We start from the raw sequence: 16,612 nt of genomic DNA, 5'->3' as shown, positions 1-16,612 counted from the left end.
GACTAAGAGATGGGAACTAAGGTGGATTCACTTATCCAGGGTGTGCTCTGCCCAAACTCGTTCCTGCTAACCCTCAGTTATGAGTAGGTACCAGATGATCCAAAACAGGCCGGATTAAGAAAACTCTGCACACTCTCAACCAGATCATATTTCATCTGCCACAGCTCTCAGACTTGAGGATAAAGGTTGTGCATTCCAGTGTCAACGACATTTTATAAGATCTTTGGTTGAGTAAGTTTTACAAAAGCACTGTAAAATTAAATCTAAAAAGCACAATGGCACCTGTTTTATAACTTAGGTTATTTGCAAATACTCAGGTATTTAATATTTGCAATTTTTCTAAAGATGGCGTAGAGATTTTAGCTCAGTGTTCAAAGCAAAACACCTCTTCTTGGACATAACTTCTTTATCACCAGCTCTGTGCAGTCAAGGCTGCTTGAAAGAGCATATTATCCCTTGTGGAAATCCCTGCCTTAAAATGGGGATAGCATTGAAAACCTTCAGTCTATTCATCAGGCGCACTCACTTGGTATCGTTAATGACAGAAGGAGAATACCTCCTCCTAAACTATCCACACTCCCACTCTATCACGCATCTTCTGTTCACCCATGTCACAGTCTGCAGGACCCACATAAGCCTCACCTATTACCTCATAACCTACAGAATTGGAGTGAAAACAAGTCACTGATGTACATCTATCTGCCTGGTGTTACATCATATGTCTACAATTGCTGCACAGTTCATGATTAATCTCTATGGACAACAGCACAAAGCATAATGAATATTTAGATTTGTAGACTGAAATATACTGTCCTATTGATTAAGGTGTCGATTTTTTATTACATCTATGACTATGACAGGCAGTAAATATATGGATGCAAAAGGGATAATATTCTACATAGAACATAGAACAGTACAGCATGGGAACAGGCCTTTTGGCATACAATGTTTACGCCAAAAATGATGCCAAGTTAAACCGATCCTATCTACCTGTACATGATCTATATTCCTCTATTCATAATAATAATAATAATAATAATTTAATAATAATAATAATAATAATTTATTTGTCATATGTAGGTTGGCACAGGGTCAATGAAATGTATTTGACAAGACAATGGGTCACCTCAGCAGTAATATTCCAAGGATAAATAAGATAAAAATGACATTAGTAAGGTAAAAAGACAATATTAAAATAATCAACATATATGATGTGAAATGTGTTTATGAGTTCAGAAGCCTGATGGTAGAAACTGTTCTTAAGTCTAGTGGTACGCGCAGCCATACTCCTGTATCGTCTGCCTGACGGTAACAAGAACAGCCTGCGTGCTGGGTGGCTGTGGTCCTTGATGATGCTGCGTGCCTTCCGCATGCACCGCCGGTAGAAAATGTCCTGAATGGCCGGGAGACAGTTGTCAGTGATGTGTTGTGCCGTCTTCACCACTCTCTGTAGTGATTTGTGGCTGTGGGCAGAACTGTTCCCGTACCAGACTGTAATGCAGCCCGTCAGCAGGCTCTCCATGCAGCCCGTCAGCAGGCTCTCCATGGTGCATCTGTAGAGGTTTGTGAGGATGCTGGCGTTCATGCCAAACTTCCTCAGTCTTCTCAAGAAAAAGAGCCGCTGGTGGGCCTTCTTTGTTATTGTGTCCGTGTGCAGTGTCCAAGAAAGGTCCTCAGTGATTTGCACACCGAGGAACTTAAAGCTGCTGACCCTTTCAACCTCAGCATCACCGATGTGAATGGGGAGGTGTCCACTCCCCCGCTGTCTGCTGTGGTTCACGATCATCTCTTTAGTTTTGCTGACATTGAGAGAGAGGTTATTTTCCTGGCACCAGCTGTTTAGTGCCTTTACCTCCTCTCTGTAGACCGTCTCATTGTTGTCTGTAATGAGGCCCAAGATGGTCGTGTCGTCAGCAAACTTTAGGACGATGTTTGAGCTGTGCTCAGCAGTACAGTCGTGCGTGAACAGGGAGTACAGGAGAGGACGGAGCACACAGCCCTGTAGTGTGCCTGTGTTGAGGATCAGTGAGGAAGAGGTGTGGCTGCCAATTCTCACCACCTGGGGCCTGCCCGTCAGGAAATCGAATATCCATCCGCAGATGGAGGTCTCCAGTCCAAGATCAAGGAGCTTGGGGACGAGTTTTGAGGGAATAATAGTGTTGAATGCTGAGCTGTAGTCAATAAAGAGCATTCTCACATATGTATTTCCTTTGTCCAGGTGGGTGAGCGCAGTATGTATTGCCATGGCGATGGCATTGTCTGTGGCCCTGTTTGGTCTATATGCAAACTGAAGAGGGTCCAAGGTGTCAGGGAGAGAGGAGCAGATGCGAGTTTTGACTAGTCGCTCGAAGCACTTCATGATGACTGATGTCAGTGCGACAGGACGGTAATCATTTTAACAGGAGGTTACTGGTTTCTTTGGACCAGGAACAATGATGGATGCTTTGAAGGAGGTGGGAACTACAGACTGACTCAGAGAGAGGTTGAAGATGTTGGTGAACATCAACTGCCAGTTGATCAGCACACGCTCTGAGAGCCCGCCCTGGAATACCATCCGGCCCTGGAGCTTTGCGGTCGTTGGCCTTTTTGAAGGACTGCCTCACATCTGCCATTTGTAAGGACAGTGTGGTAGTCCCCCTGCACACCTGTGGACTCATGGTGGGCGCTGTGTTGTCTGCATTGAACCGGGCGTAAAAGGTGTTAAGCTCACCCGAGAGCGATGCGGTAGGCTGAACAGTGCTCCTGTTTTTCCCTTTGTAGTCTGTGACGCAGCGTAATCCACTCTACATGCGTCTGGAGTCCGAGCGGTAGTAGTTAGATTCCACTTTGTTTCTGTAGTCTCTTTTGGCTTTCCTGATGGAGACTTGCACTTTAAGTGCTTATCTAAAACCCTTTTGACATATCATATCTGTCTCCCACCACCATCTGTGGCAAACTTTCCCCCTCTCACGTTATAGCAATGCCCTCTAACGTTGAACATTTCCAACCTGGGAAAAAGTTTCTGACTATCCTATCTCTGTCTCTCATAATTTTATATATTGCTATCGTCTCCCCTCAGCCTCCGATGCTCCATAGAAAACAATCCAAGTTTATCAAACCTTTCCTTGTAACTGAAACTCTCTAATCCAGGCAGCATTCTGGTAAACCTCTGCACATGTCTCCGAAACCTCCACATCCTTCCTGTAATGGCCCGACCAGAACTGCATGCGCTACTCTAAATGCAGCCTATTCAGTCTTATGGATCTGCATCATGATTTCCTGACTCTTATATTCAATGCCCCTAGCAATGAAGGAAAAAACATACCATACGCCTTATTTACCACCTTATCCACGTGTTGCCACCAGAAGTGAGCTGTCAACTTGGACTCCAAGATCTGACGACACATCAATGCTGTTAAGGGTCTTGCCATTAACTGTCTACTCCGCCCTTACATTCAACCTCACAAAATGCAACATCTCACAATTGTTCTACAATATTGCAGATTAGAACTTTATAATCACTCAATTGATTTATAAATGTCCAAATGTACATGTCTTTTTGTAGAAATTGCAGCATTTTTGATCAGAAGGCATGCAATGCAAATGGGAGATGAGAGTGAATTCTGATAACGTTGGATACTGTGCAGGAAAAATGTCAATGACGAGTTGTTACAAGGCCATTTCTACTTAAAGCATGTGCAACAGTGTGATAAAAATGCCAGGGTGCAGTTTGCTGCAGCTTTACCAATTATAAAAATATTACAGCACGGCCTTTAGATATATCATATATATTAGACATATTAGATATATTAGATATATGATAGTATAGATATATTATATCACAGTCTTCAAGAGACGTTAACAAATTATATTTTGTGCTCCCTCTACAATGGAGATGGAACTGTTGAGCATTCCACATATTCTGTTTCTATTTCTGATTTTCACCAACTGAAATATTTTAATTTTGCATTTACGCCCTCCTCTTCACCTCAATCTCGTGCATTTACAGTAACTGTTATTAATAATTTGTTTAAAGGAATCAAACTCAGTAAAATATGAATAGCTAATTTACTGTTGTCCTAATGCATGTAAAGTGAAAAGGAAATTCTGGAATAATAATGAGATCACACTGATAGAATATTTCTTCAACTATAGAAACAAAGTAGCTTTCTGTTCAGTGCAAGCTATTATTTGGAAATCATCTTACCTTGAAATCTGTCTTTTACTAATCATAATTATTCAATTGCATTTAAAGATTAATCTGTTGCTACATTTTATCTTCCTGAAGTTCTTCAAAAACGCTGGATTGTGTGGATGTAAGAGCGTGCACCTTGGAGTCTGTTTTGCTTCAATAAAACCATGGCTGAATTGAATTTGGCCACCACAATTTCCACTTGATATTCATTACTCTTGGGGATTCCCTTTTAGTTCAAGAGTTTGTCTAATTCGATCATGTGTAAACTTAATGAATCAGCATTTATAGCTCTCTGGAGTAGTGAAATCCAAAATGTCACAATCCTCTGATAGAAGAAATTCCTCCTCATCTCTGTTTTAATCTGACCCCTTATCCTTCCCACCAGAGGAACACTTTCTCACTGCACCCTATCATACCCTTTCTTATTTCTTTGAATGAAACAACCTCTCATTCTGTTAAATGTCAAAAGATATTGACCCTTCAGGAATCAATTTCCTCCAGCACTGGCATATTGTAACAACGAAGCAGTTGAGTTACTCATTTAATCTGCTATGACAAACCTGTGACCTCTACTGCATGAGGGAGTAGGTGCATAGGAAAGGTAACACTTGTAGGTACCCCTCCAAGTCACACACCTGCCTTATGTGGAAGTCTATTGCCATTCCTTCTTCACCTTTGGGTTTAAATCCTCAAACACTGCCGATCAGTACAGTAGGAATACCTCTATCAGAAGGATTGCAGTGGTTCAAGAAAGCAGCTCACCACCCCATTCTCAAGGGCAATTAGAGAAGAGTAACAAACTTTGGCTTTACCTGAATGCTGAAAAATAAAGAAATCAAGAGCTCTTGCTACACAGCCTCCTAAGCATCCTTAAATAAGCAAAACAGAACTACTTCATATTTTGTCGCACCAATTCCTTGCAAAACATTCTTATGCTCATCATCCAGCTCTTTTAAAAAGGCCAACATTCCATTCCTCAGTTATTTGCTGTATCTTTGCATTATCTTTTCTGTCCAAGGACCTTTAGATTGCCCTGAATGCCAACATTTTGTAGACTTACATCCTAAGCCAATTTCTGCAGATCACCAAGCAGCTGGCACAGGATACCACTATAAAGAGTTCTGAGAGAATGTCTTTCCCTCAAATTTCATTATTACATGTGCCATTTGGGCTGGCAGAAAATAATTTTGTGTGTAAAATGGCGATGACTAGAGTAAAAGGTACATTTATAATCTCACCTTGATTCTTTCAATACCAGCTTCAATCCGCAACTGTTCCACCATTTTCCTTGCCTGAGCTATGTTGTTCGTTGACATTGTTACTTTTTATTCAGCAAGTCAATTTTCTGGATAAAATAAAAATAATATCATAACATTTATAAAAACATGATAATGGAAAATATGTATAATCAAATATAATAGACTCATCAGGAAGTCAGCAAATAAGTAGCTACAGAAAATAATAATATAAATCCTTAATGGGCTAAGATTTTGAATAAGTTCCAGGGTGCCAATTCTGATAAACATAATTCAGTCATTTTGTCTTGTTGGAAATGCATTAAGTTGTTGAATGAAAATAGATTTTGCTCAAATCTGAATACATTTTCGTACTCACCTGGCCGATATGCACAAAATTATTACATGTTACTGCACAATTTTCATATTTAGCAGATGGGGGAAAATTATCGATAAACATCATTCAAATAAATCGTTTTTATGATACTAAAAGAGTAGGTTTTCTGAAATGAACTTTTTAATGCTGAACACAGTCCCGCTCTTTCGCACAATACAACAACATTTTGCATCAGGGAAGGAAGGAACAAATTCATTATTTTGTACAGGCTAGACTTTGTGTAATTGTTGATGTGTTCAAGCAGCATTGGGGTTCACAGTTTATAAATCTTTTTGCAAACAAAGAACAGACTTAAAATCTTCACGGCTCTCGGACTAGTACCTGAACGACCTTTGTGCAATATTTCATAAGTAATTGTGATTTCATAAATCCTTTTACAACACAATATTAGGGAAATAATATGAGAAGGTGAGAAAGAAACCAAAAAACAAAAATCACTGGAGATAAAATGTAGCTTTGGAAGTTTCAAAGGAAGTACGTACAAAATTAATACCAAGTGCAGCCTATACACTGGTATTAGTATTAGGAAATATAAATCGCTGTACTCTACTGGAATGAAAAGCAACAATAGGTCAGAGTGTATTGGACCAATGCCATACTCATTATGTTATCTGATTAAATCAACGACTCTCCATTGTAAAAGATTCACTGCATGATTGGTATTAGTTTTATAATTTAAAAAAATGGAACCTCTTTGGATGAGATCCAGTTTTAGTAAGTTGATTAAATTAGAATACAAATGAAACACTTTTAGATATGTCTAAAATACCACAGTGGTGCAAGAAATTAATTGACTTATAAAAATGCCTTAATCTAAGCACCACACAGAGGCAGTCAAGTATGTGGTTAGAGGCAAGAAAAAATGCTTTCCCTATTGCGATGACTGACTGTCATAGACATAGACTGTCCAGGAATAGTGAAGTCATCAAGCATTATAAATAGCCTTTTCTTCATTTTTTACAAAGTCAATAAAGTTTGGGGCACACATGGAGGATCAGGATAGATGCTGAAATATCAGAAACAAATGCATGGCAAATATGCATTCAAAACATGCTATAAAAATTGCTATAGCCAAAAAACAGTAAGTCGTGGTAAGTGATTATTTTGCAGGGAGGAGAATTTGGGAGATAGCAGTGTTTCTCAAGGGCCAGTACAAAGAGCAATGGTTGTCTTGATGTAAATAGAAATGGCTTGGGTATTGGCTTGGGTATTGGATTTTCTGACAGTATCAAATGTACATAAGTTCATAAGTTCTAAGAGCAGAATTAGGCCATTTGGCCCATCGAGTCTACTCTGTCATTCTATCATGGCTGATCCATCCTTCCCTCTCAATCCCATTCTCTATAACCCCTGACACCCGTACTAATCAACATTCTGTCAATCTCTGCCTTAAAATTATCCATTGACTTGGCCTCTACAGCCATCTATGGCAATGAATTCTACAGATTCACCGCCCTGAGTAAAGAAATTCTTCCTCATCTCCTTTCTAAAGGGACGTCCTTTTATTCTGAAGCTATGGCTCCTGGTTCTAGACTCTCCTACCAGTGGAAACATCCTCTCCACATTCACTCTATCCAGGTCTTTCACTATTCGGTAAGTTTCAAAGAGAAATTCATCTCTCTAAACTCCAGTGAGTACAGGCCCAAAGTCATCAAATGCTCATCATATGTTAACCCAATCATTTCTGGGATCATTCTCATAAACCTCCCCTGGACCCTCTCCCACACCAGCACATACCTACCCACATATGGGGCCCAAAACTGCTCACAATACTCCAAATGCGATCTGACCAGTGCCTTATAAAGCTTCAGCATTACATTCCTGTTTTTATATTCTAGCCCTCTCAAAATAAATGTGAGTGGTGTCGCAAACAGCGAGGAGTGATGGGAATTGACTACAACAGAACACAGAGAGGCTGGCAGAATGTGCAGATATGTGGTAGATGGAATTTAAAACAGAATAGTGTTAGTGATGCATTTTGGCTGAAGTGAAAGGAAGATTTAATTGCATAGCTGTAAAGAGTGTTCAGAAACAGAGGGTGATGGGAGGTTCAAGTTTATAGATCCTTGACGGGAGCAGGGCACACGGAGAAAGTAATTAGTAAACCATGTGTGATCTTGTACTCCACAGAGAGGGGTGTTCAGCTCAAAGACAGAGAAATCATTCTTTTGAAATCTATACCTCTTCTTTTTAACCCCTCCATTAAGGGAAATAGATCCTTCACCGAGGCCTCTCATAATGTTATACATCTTAATTAGAAATCCTCTCAGTCTTCTCTGTTCCAAAGAAAACAACCTCAGTTTATCCAATTTTACTTTGTAATTATAATTTTTCAGTACCAGCAACATATTTGTAAATCTTCTCGGTGGCCTCTCCACTGCCATCATAACGCACCTGTAATATTATGACTAGAACTGAATACATGGCAGTCAGATTTTACAAAGCTCGGGTCAGACCACAATTAGAATGTGTGTCCAGTTCTGGAAACCATTCTCATGAAGGGAGTGAAGGTAGTTGAGGTCACAGATGAGATTATCCAGAATGATTTCAGGGACCAAGGATTTTAGCTACAAGGTTGGGGTTGTTTTCCTTGGAGCTGTAGATTGAGGGGTGATATGACAGAGGCATCCAAGAGATAAGAGAGACAATAAAAACTAATCCCATTAGCTGGTTGTATAAGGACTAAAGGATTCCTTTAAGGCTCTGGTCATGGAATACGAGACTTTTTAAAAACTTTAGTAAGAGGCAAATACAAAGAGTTTACTGTTTCTGAAAGCAGAGATGATCAATTATTTCTTAAAGAAGTTGTACAGACACTTGAGGGAAATAAACTTGCAGCTTTCAATGATTCAATGATGATTTACTGTCACATGTACCTCGGTACAGTGAAATACTTTGTTTTGCATACAACCCAGTAAAATCATGTAGCAGACCTCACCTAGGCAGTACACAAGTGTCGCCATGTTTTGGCGGCAACAAAGTTACAAAAGCTTTATGGCAACAGTGATGTGACTGGCCAGACTGAGAGAACGAGGGTCACAAATGGAGTACAGCATACCAGTCATGACAACGCACATAGAAAGTATGCAACATAATGACTCGCTGGCTCTTTAAGCATGCTGTGGAACCAATATGATATATGTTATACAAAAGTATAGTTTCCCCACTTTTGAATTCGATACCCTTGAGAAAATAAGTCATTTGGCTTTTTGATTCCTCTTTTATATTGCTTCAGTATTTTTTAATGATTAGTTCCCTTGGAAAATATACTCATCAAGAGCTACCAATTGCTCACCATTCTGAGAATATTCCAGTTTGTCTTTTGTGGATCCAAGGTGATTGACCTCACACGACTCACAAGCACAACACCACAATGTTTTGACTAAGACTGAAGGCGTATTTTAAAAATCAACATATGCACCTGAAGTGAAGGTAGATCAAAGAGCAAAAAATAAAGGTAGCAAAAAGACAGCCCAGATTCCAGGGCATAAACATATTTTAATATGAAATAATACACTCACTTCTGCAAGAGATGCCATGTTGATTTTATTGTGGATCACTGCCTTGTACATTTGGCTGCTCAAAAACAATAAGCAGTTAATAAAACTGTAGTTAATGCTACAACTCTTTTGCAAACCACTTACAAAAATTGATGTCAGAATTTTTGACATCAAAATGGCCTCCATAATGTTTGGGACAGACCCATCATTTATTTATTTGCCTATTCTCCACAATTTGAGATTTGCAATAGAAAAAAACATGTGGTTAAAGCGCACATTGTCAGATTTTAATAAAGGCCATTTTTATACATTTTGGTTTCACCATGTAGAAATTACAGCAATGTTTATACATAGTCCCCCCATTTCAGGGCACTATAATGTTTGGGACACAGCAATGTCATAGTCATGTTTCGTATTTTGTTGCATATCCTTTGCATGCAATGACTGCTTGAAGTCTGTGATTCATGGACATCATCAGTTTCTCTGGCTCTGCCAGGCCTGTATTGCAGCCATCTTTAGCTTATGCTTGTTTTGGGGGCTAGTCCCCTTCAGTTTTCTCTTCAGCATATAAAAGGCATGCTCAATTGGGTTCAGATCGGGTGATTGACTTGGCCACTCAAGAATTTACTATTTTTTAGCTTCGAAAAACTCATTTGTTGCTTCAGCAGTATGTTTGAGATCATTGTCTTGCTGTAGAATGAACCGCCGGCCAATGAGTTTTGAGGCATTTGTTTGAACTTGAGCAGATAGAATGTGTCTTCAGAATTCATTATGCTACTACCATCAGCAGTTGTATCATAAATGAAGATAAGTGAGCCAGTACCTTCAGCAGCCATACATGCCCAGGCCATAACATCCCCACCACCATGTTTCACAGATGAGGTGGTATGCTTTGGATCTTGGACAGTTCCTTCTCTCCTCCATACTTTGTTCTTGCCATCACTCTGATACAAGTTAATCTTCGTCCCATCTGTCCACAAGAACTTCTCCCAGAACTGTGGTTGTTCTTTTAAGTACTTCTAGGCAAACTGTAACCTGGCCATCCTATTTTTGCAGCTAACCAGTGGTTTGCATCTTGCAGTGTAGCCTCTGTATTTCTGTTCATGAAGTCTTCATTCTGGCCTTCCATCACACTGAGGAGGGGACTGGAGGAGACTCACTGTGATGGATGTTTCTTTTTTGTGTGTGTTGGTTGGGGTTGTGTAATTTGCTTGTTTTATTGCTTTTATTATTGGACTGTGGGTGACTAAATTCCGTCCAAAAAACTTGTTTTTTGGATGACAAATAAAGATATCTTGAATCTTGAATCTTCTGCGGACAGTGAAACATAGTGGTCATTGACAAATCCACACCTGACTACTGAAGAGTGTTTCTGATCTGTCGGACAGGTGTTTGGGGATTTTTCTTTATTATAGAGAGAATTCTTCTGTCATCAGCTGTGGAGGTCTTCCTTGGCCTGCCAGTCCCTTCGCGATTAGTAAGTTCACCAGTGCTCTCTTTCTTCTTAATGATGTTCCAAACAGTTGATTTTGGTAAGCCTAAGGTTTGGCTGATGTCTCTAACAGTTTTATTCTTGTTTCTCAGTCTCATAATGGCTTATGTGACTTTCATTGGCACAACTTTGGTCCTCATGTTAATAAACAGCAATAAAAGTTTCCAAAAGTGATGGAAAGACTGGAGGAAAGACTCGGTGCCGAGAGCTCTCTTATACCTGCATTAAGGAGGCAATTATTACGCATCTGAGCAATTATAAACACCTGTGAAGCCATGTGTCCCAAACACTATGGTACCCTGAAATGGGGGGGACTATGTTTCAACACAACTGTAATTTCTACATGGTGAAACCAAAATGAATAAAAATGACCATTATTAAAATCTGACAATGTGCACTTTAACCACATGTGATTTTTTCTATATCAATTTCAAATTGTGGAGTACAGAGGCAAATAAATAAATGATGGGTTTTTGTCCCAAACATTATGGAGGGCACTGTATAAGCACTCAACTGGTTAGAAGGCATCTCAGCAGACAGAAATATGGCAAGTTATGTTACAAGGTCATTGGACTTTTTATTAGGATCTCTTGACGAAACACTGCAAGTCGCAATGATTTCATTTCATTGCAGATGTAATGGAGGAAACCCATGTTTTCTTTGACCGAATGATACAATTTCTCTCTCTATGTATGTAATTATACCAAGTACGTGAGTGCTTCCCCTCAACCACGTCAGCTTCTTCCTGCCTTCAAGGGGAACCCCCATGAAGGTTTTGCTGTGTATAATTCCAGTTCAGTTGCAGATATTATGAGATTCAAGTATTTCTACAATCTTGACTGGCACCTCAGTGAGCCCAGCGTTGTGGAAGGGTGCTGAATTGCCAAAGCTCCATTTTTCATTGGTCAATATTGTTCTTTCAACTGTACCATCATCAAAAATAGATTGATATTCATTTGCTATTTGTGGGAGCTTGCTGTGTCCAAAATGTCTGTTCTGCACCTCTCTAATAACAACAGAGATAGTAATTGAAAGAACAAAAAAATAAAAAATATTTTAAAAAAGTATTTGGGGAATCCTGAGTTGTAATAAAATGAAACATGAATATAAATTTCTTTATTCCTGAACTAGAAACATAGAAAATATGTGCAGGAATAGGCCATTTGGCCCTTCGAGCCAGCATCACCATTCAATATAATGATGGCTGATCATCCAGAATCAGTACCCCGTTCTTGCTTTCTCCCCATATCCCTTGATTCCGTTAGCCCTGAGCTATATCCAACTCTCAATTGAATACATCCAGTGAATTGGCCTCCATTGGCTTCTGTGGCCGAGAATTCCACAGATTCACAACTCTCTGGGTGAAAACATTTTTCCTCATCTCAGTCCTAAATGGCACACCCTTATTTTTAAACTGTAACCTCTGGTTCAGGAGTCCCCCAACATCGGGAACATATTTCCAGCATCTAGCCTGTCCAATCCCTTAATAATGTTATATGTTTCTATAAGATCGCCTCTCATCCTTCTAAATTCCAGTGACTATAAGCCCAGTTGATCCATTCTTTCATCATACGTCAGTCCTGCCATCCCAGGAATTAACCTGGTGAACATGCGCTGCACTCTCTCAATAGCAAGAATGACCTTCCTCAAACTAGGAGACCAAAACTGCACACAATACTCCAGGTGCGGTTGCACCAGGGTCCTGTACAACCGCAGTAGGATCTCCTTGCTCCTATACTCAAATCCTCTCGCTGAAGGCCAACATACCATAAGCTTTCTTCACTGTCTGCCGAACCTGCATGTTTACTTTCAGTGACTGATGTACAAGAACACCCAGGTCTCGTTGCACCTCCCCTTTTCCTCATCTGACACCATTCAGATAATAATCTGCCTTCTTGTTCTTGCCACCAGAGTGGATAACCTCACATTTATCTACATTATATTGCATCTACCGTGCATCTGCCCACTCACCCAACCTAGCCAATTAACCCTGCAGCCTCATAGCATCCTCCTCGAGCTCACACTGCCACCCAGCTTTGTGTCATCCACAAACTCGGAGTCGTTACTCTTGATTAGGCATTTTGGTGATATATGTAAATAGATCAATCTTCATCTTTCCCATTGTGTGGAATTAGGAAATTGCCATGAGGACCAGCAATGGAGGAAACCCATGTTTTCTTTGACCGAATGATACAATTTCTCTCTCTATGTATGTAATTATACCAAGTACGTGAGTGCTTCCCCTCATCCACGTCAGCTTCTTCCTGCCTTCAAGAGGAACCCCCAAGACCGTTTTGCTGTGTATAATTCCAGTTAGGTTGCAGATATTATGAGATTCAAGTATTTCTACACACTTTTATGGAATATTTAACTATATGTCTATCACATCTGTTTTATATTAGAAAGACTAATTCTGAAATGAATCACACGCTCTCTCCATGTAAGTGAAGATATGGCAAAGCTGTGTACAAACTACCCATTTCTGAACCGAGTGTCAAAACCTCTTTCCGACCACATCTTCAGAGACAGACTTGCTCGTTAAAGACTTCAGTGTTTCAATGCCTGGGAGTTCGGAGTGAATCTGTGGAATTCTTTGCCACAAGTGGCTGTGGAGGCCGTCAAGGGATATTTGTAAAGCAGAGATTGATTGATTTGTGATTAGTACGGGTGTCAAAGGTTTTGGGGAGAAGGCAGGAGAATGGGATTGAGAGGGAAAGATAGATCAGTCATGACTGAATGGCGGAGTAGATTGATGGGCCGTATGGTCTAATTCTGCTCCTATCATTTATGAACTTATAGTACTCTGTACACACCTCTGCATTTAGGTAGCCATAGCTTACTTAGCAGCATTCTGCCTCTAAGCTGGATGGTTCAAAATGCAAACCTTACTCCAGGAACTTAAAATACAAACCTTTAAGGGCCTGTCCCACTTAGGTGATTTTTTAGGCAACTGCCGGCAACTGTCAAAGTCGTAGCAGATCGCCAACATTTTCTTTTACCCTACGACAATGCCGAGTAAGGTCGAGATTACACCGTCTTCGGAAACATTGCGAAATTCCTACGCTTATCAATGCTTCTCCGGCGTCCTAATTTTCACTGAAATCACTGACAAGTCTGTAATTACTTGAGAGTTTCGAAATATAACATATTGCCCGGGTTACTTGAAAACCAAGCTTCACGGTAACAAGGCATAAACTGGATTGACTTCCAGTTTACTAATAGCAGTATTAAGAAATTTAATTTTAAACGTGGTTAAATGGATTTTTGTGCGGAGTGTGTGTATTCTTTGAAAATGTACAGGAAATGCATATCTGGTTTCTGTGTTGCATATCTGGGTTGGAAGCCTACTTTAAATGTAATCGCTGATGGCCATAAACATCGCAAAAATTCCCACGCTTACCTGACCGTCAAACTGTCGCCTCCAATCTACCTGTCAAATGTCCTGACGGTAAATAAACTCGTTAAACACAAGTATTTTATGGTATCTTCAAATGACTTTACTTAATTTAATATTACGTGCTTCTAAATGCATCTAAATGCATCTAAATACAACCTAGCAAACCTGGGGACTGCATGCGACAGCGCCCGCAATAAGCAACGATACCTGGTGACAAGCCAGCTGTTGCTGAGAAATTTCAGTCCGGTTGATTTCTCAGCGACGCGTCAAGATCCACTATGATTCTTTGAAGACTCCTCACAATCATGCCCGCGACACCTCGGCGAACTGTCGGCGACAGCCTAGTCACCTTAAAATCGCCTAAGTGGGACAGGCCCTTTTGGCTAACGCATTGGGTTGATTGAGAGAATGCTACATTGTCGCATTTGCTGTGCCCAGATGTAATAGTCTCTCTCAACTCAGCGTAGGAGATGCAACAGGACTATTTTGAAGACAAAGGCCAAGTTAGCCCTTGTCCACAATAAAAGCAGAAGATACTGGAACATTAAGCAGGTCAGACAGAATCTGAGTGAATATTTATTGTCCTGAAATGATAACTTAGGTTTTCGCCCTTTATACATGAATCATAGAGTTGTGTGCTGTACAGAAACAGGCCCTTTGGCTACCATGTCGACACTTTTTGTCAATCTCCACTGATCTGATTTGCCTGCATTATATCTGTATCCTTCTGTGCCTTGCCTCTTCAAGTGCTGTCAACTGTCTCTTAAACGTAGTAATTGTGTTAACTCCACCACTTCCTCTGGCAGTAAAGTCCAGATATCAATCATTCTCTGCAAAATCCTTTAATCTCAAATTTCTTTAAAACGTCTTCCTCTCATGTTAAACCTAGACCAACTTGTTTTTGATTCTCCTACCGTAGGGAAAATATTCTGGCTATCTACACTAGCTATTATAACTTTGTATACCTGAAAAAGAACATCCCTTAGTTATAGTTATAGTTAGTTATAGTTAGTTTATTTGTCATTCCACTCCTTACAGATCATGCAACGAATGGGAGGAAACAGAGTGCCTCCGGGGGTCACAGTGCAATACAAATGCAAAACATATAGACAGGGGATGACAGTGCAGTACAATACGATACAGTACAATACAATTAAACAGTGCAATACAATACAATACATATAGACAGGGGATTAAAGCTTGTAAACGGTAAAAGGTAAAGCCTCATCCCTAAATGATTCACAAGCTTTGAAGACTGTCATAATGTCTGAAACACAGCAGCCAATCTATGCAGAGGAAGGTCCAATAAGAAGCAAAGTGAAAAATACAAGATGGTCTCTTTGGGTGATGTTGATTCAGGGAAAAAATCTTGACAGAGATTTCTTCAGAACCAAGTATGTGATAGTGCAGGAGTATTTTGAATCAGAATCAGAATAATCTTTATTGTCATCCAAAAAAACATGTCTTTTGGACGAAATTCCCCACAGTCCAACAATAAACCCAATTTAAAAGAAAGCTTACAGATACATCTTGACCAAATTTGCCCTGGAATGGATGTTTAAGCTAACATTCAATATTCAATAATGTTTTAATAATGTTTGGAACTACAGTAAAGAAGTTGCATGGCAGTATAATTTTTGAAGCTATCATTCCCAGTATCCTGATCAGTTATTGCATGAAACATTAAACAAGAATCAGCCAGTAAAGTGGTTTAGTCTGTTTTAATCATATTCCAATTGTTTTACATTGAGTAAAAAGAAAGGCATCCCTTCATTCATTGCTTTCATAATTTCAGGATGAGACGAGCTGCTTTCAAATCAATAAAATAGTGTGGCAAGTAAATCTGTTCTGATTTATGTAGAATATTCTGTTTGAATTTGGGTTTTTTATTCTCATGGTTTCACTTGTTTACCATTGTCATAAATTATTAAGTTAAACAGTTTACCACAAGCTCAAGGACTGTTCACAGGCCAAGGCTGTGCACGTCACACTTCACAGATCTATCTTGTCTCGTGCCACAATAAGCTCGGCCACATGATATCCAAAGAGGTATGATTGTAATTTTAAGATAGCTGTACTAACTACTTCTTTTTGTTTTAGCCCTTACAGACTCTGGGCAAATCTTGTTTAATAGAGATCCCTCAAAGAAATTGGTAACTTGATTTTTTTAGGGACAGGATTAGATGCTGTTCTAATACTACAAAAATATCCTGATATATTATGTAGCGCTTCTTAAATAGCCTTTCACCTGCCCGTTCCCTCACCCAGTCTCCCCTGATGGATGCAAAAGTAAAATAACTGGCGATCTTGTTAGTGATATGAAATAAAACAAAAAATGCTGGAAACACTCGGCAGATCAGGCACCAACTGTAGAGAGAGAAACAGCTGATGTTTCAGATTATGATTAGTACGATTGT

At 39.7% G+C, this 16,612-nt stretch overlaps 1 protein-coding gene across 6 annotated transcripts in view; it reads right to left on the bottom strand.

Annotated features, from left to right (window-relative positions):
- Positions 1-16,612, bottom strand: part of LOC144591992 (guanine nucleotide-binding protein G(I)/G(S)/G(O) subunit gamma-7-like) — a 231,934-nt gene that overhangs the window by 31,632 nt on the left and 183,690 nt on the right. For all 6 annotated transcript variants that reach the window (XM_078396114.1, XM_078396112.1, XM_078396111.1 and 3 more), the window contains one exon: positions 5,413-5,519. In XM_078396114.1, coding sequence (XP_078252240.1) covers positions 5,413-5,490 — 78 coding nt within the window. In that variant the 5' untranslated portion in view covers positions 5,491-5,519. The remainder of the gene's footprint in view (positions 1-5,412; positions 5,520-16,612) is intronic.

Source organism: Rhinoraja longicauda, chromosome 3 (assembly GCF_053455715.1).
Source record: "Rhinoraja longicauda isolate Sanriku21f chromosome 3, sRhiLon1.1, whole genome shotgun sequence".
Lineage (NCBI taxonomy): Eukaryota > Metazoa > Chordata > Chondrichthyes > Rajiformes > Arhynchobatidae > Rhinoraja > Rhinoraja longicauda.
This window is presented reverse-complemented; position numbering and strand designations above follow the sequence as displayed.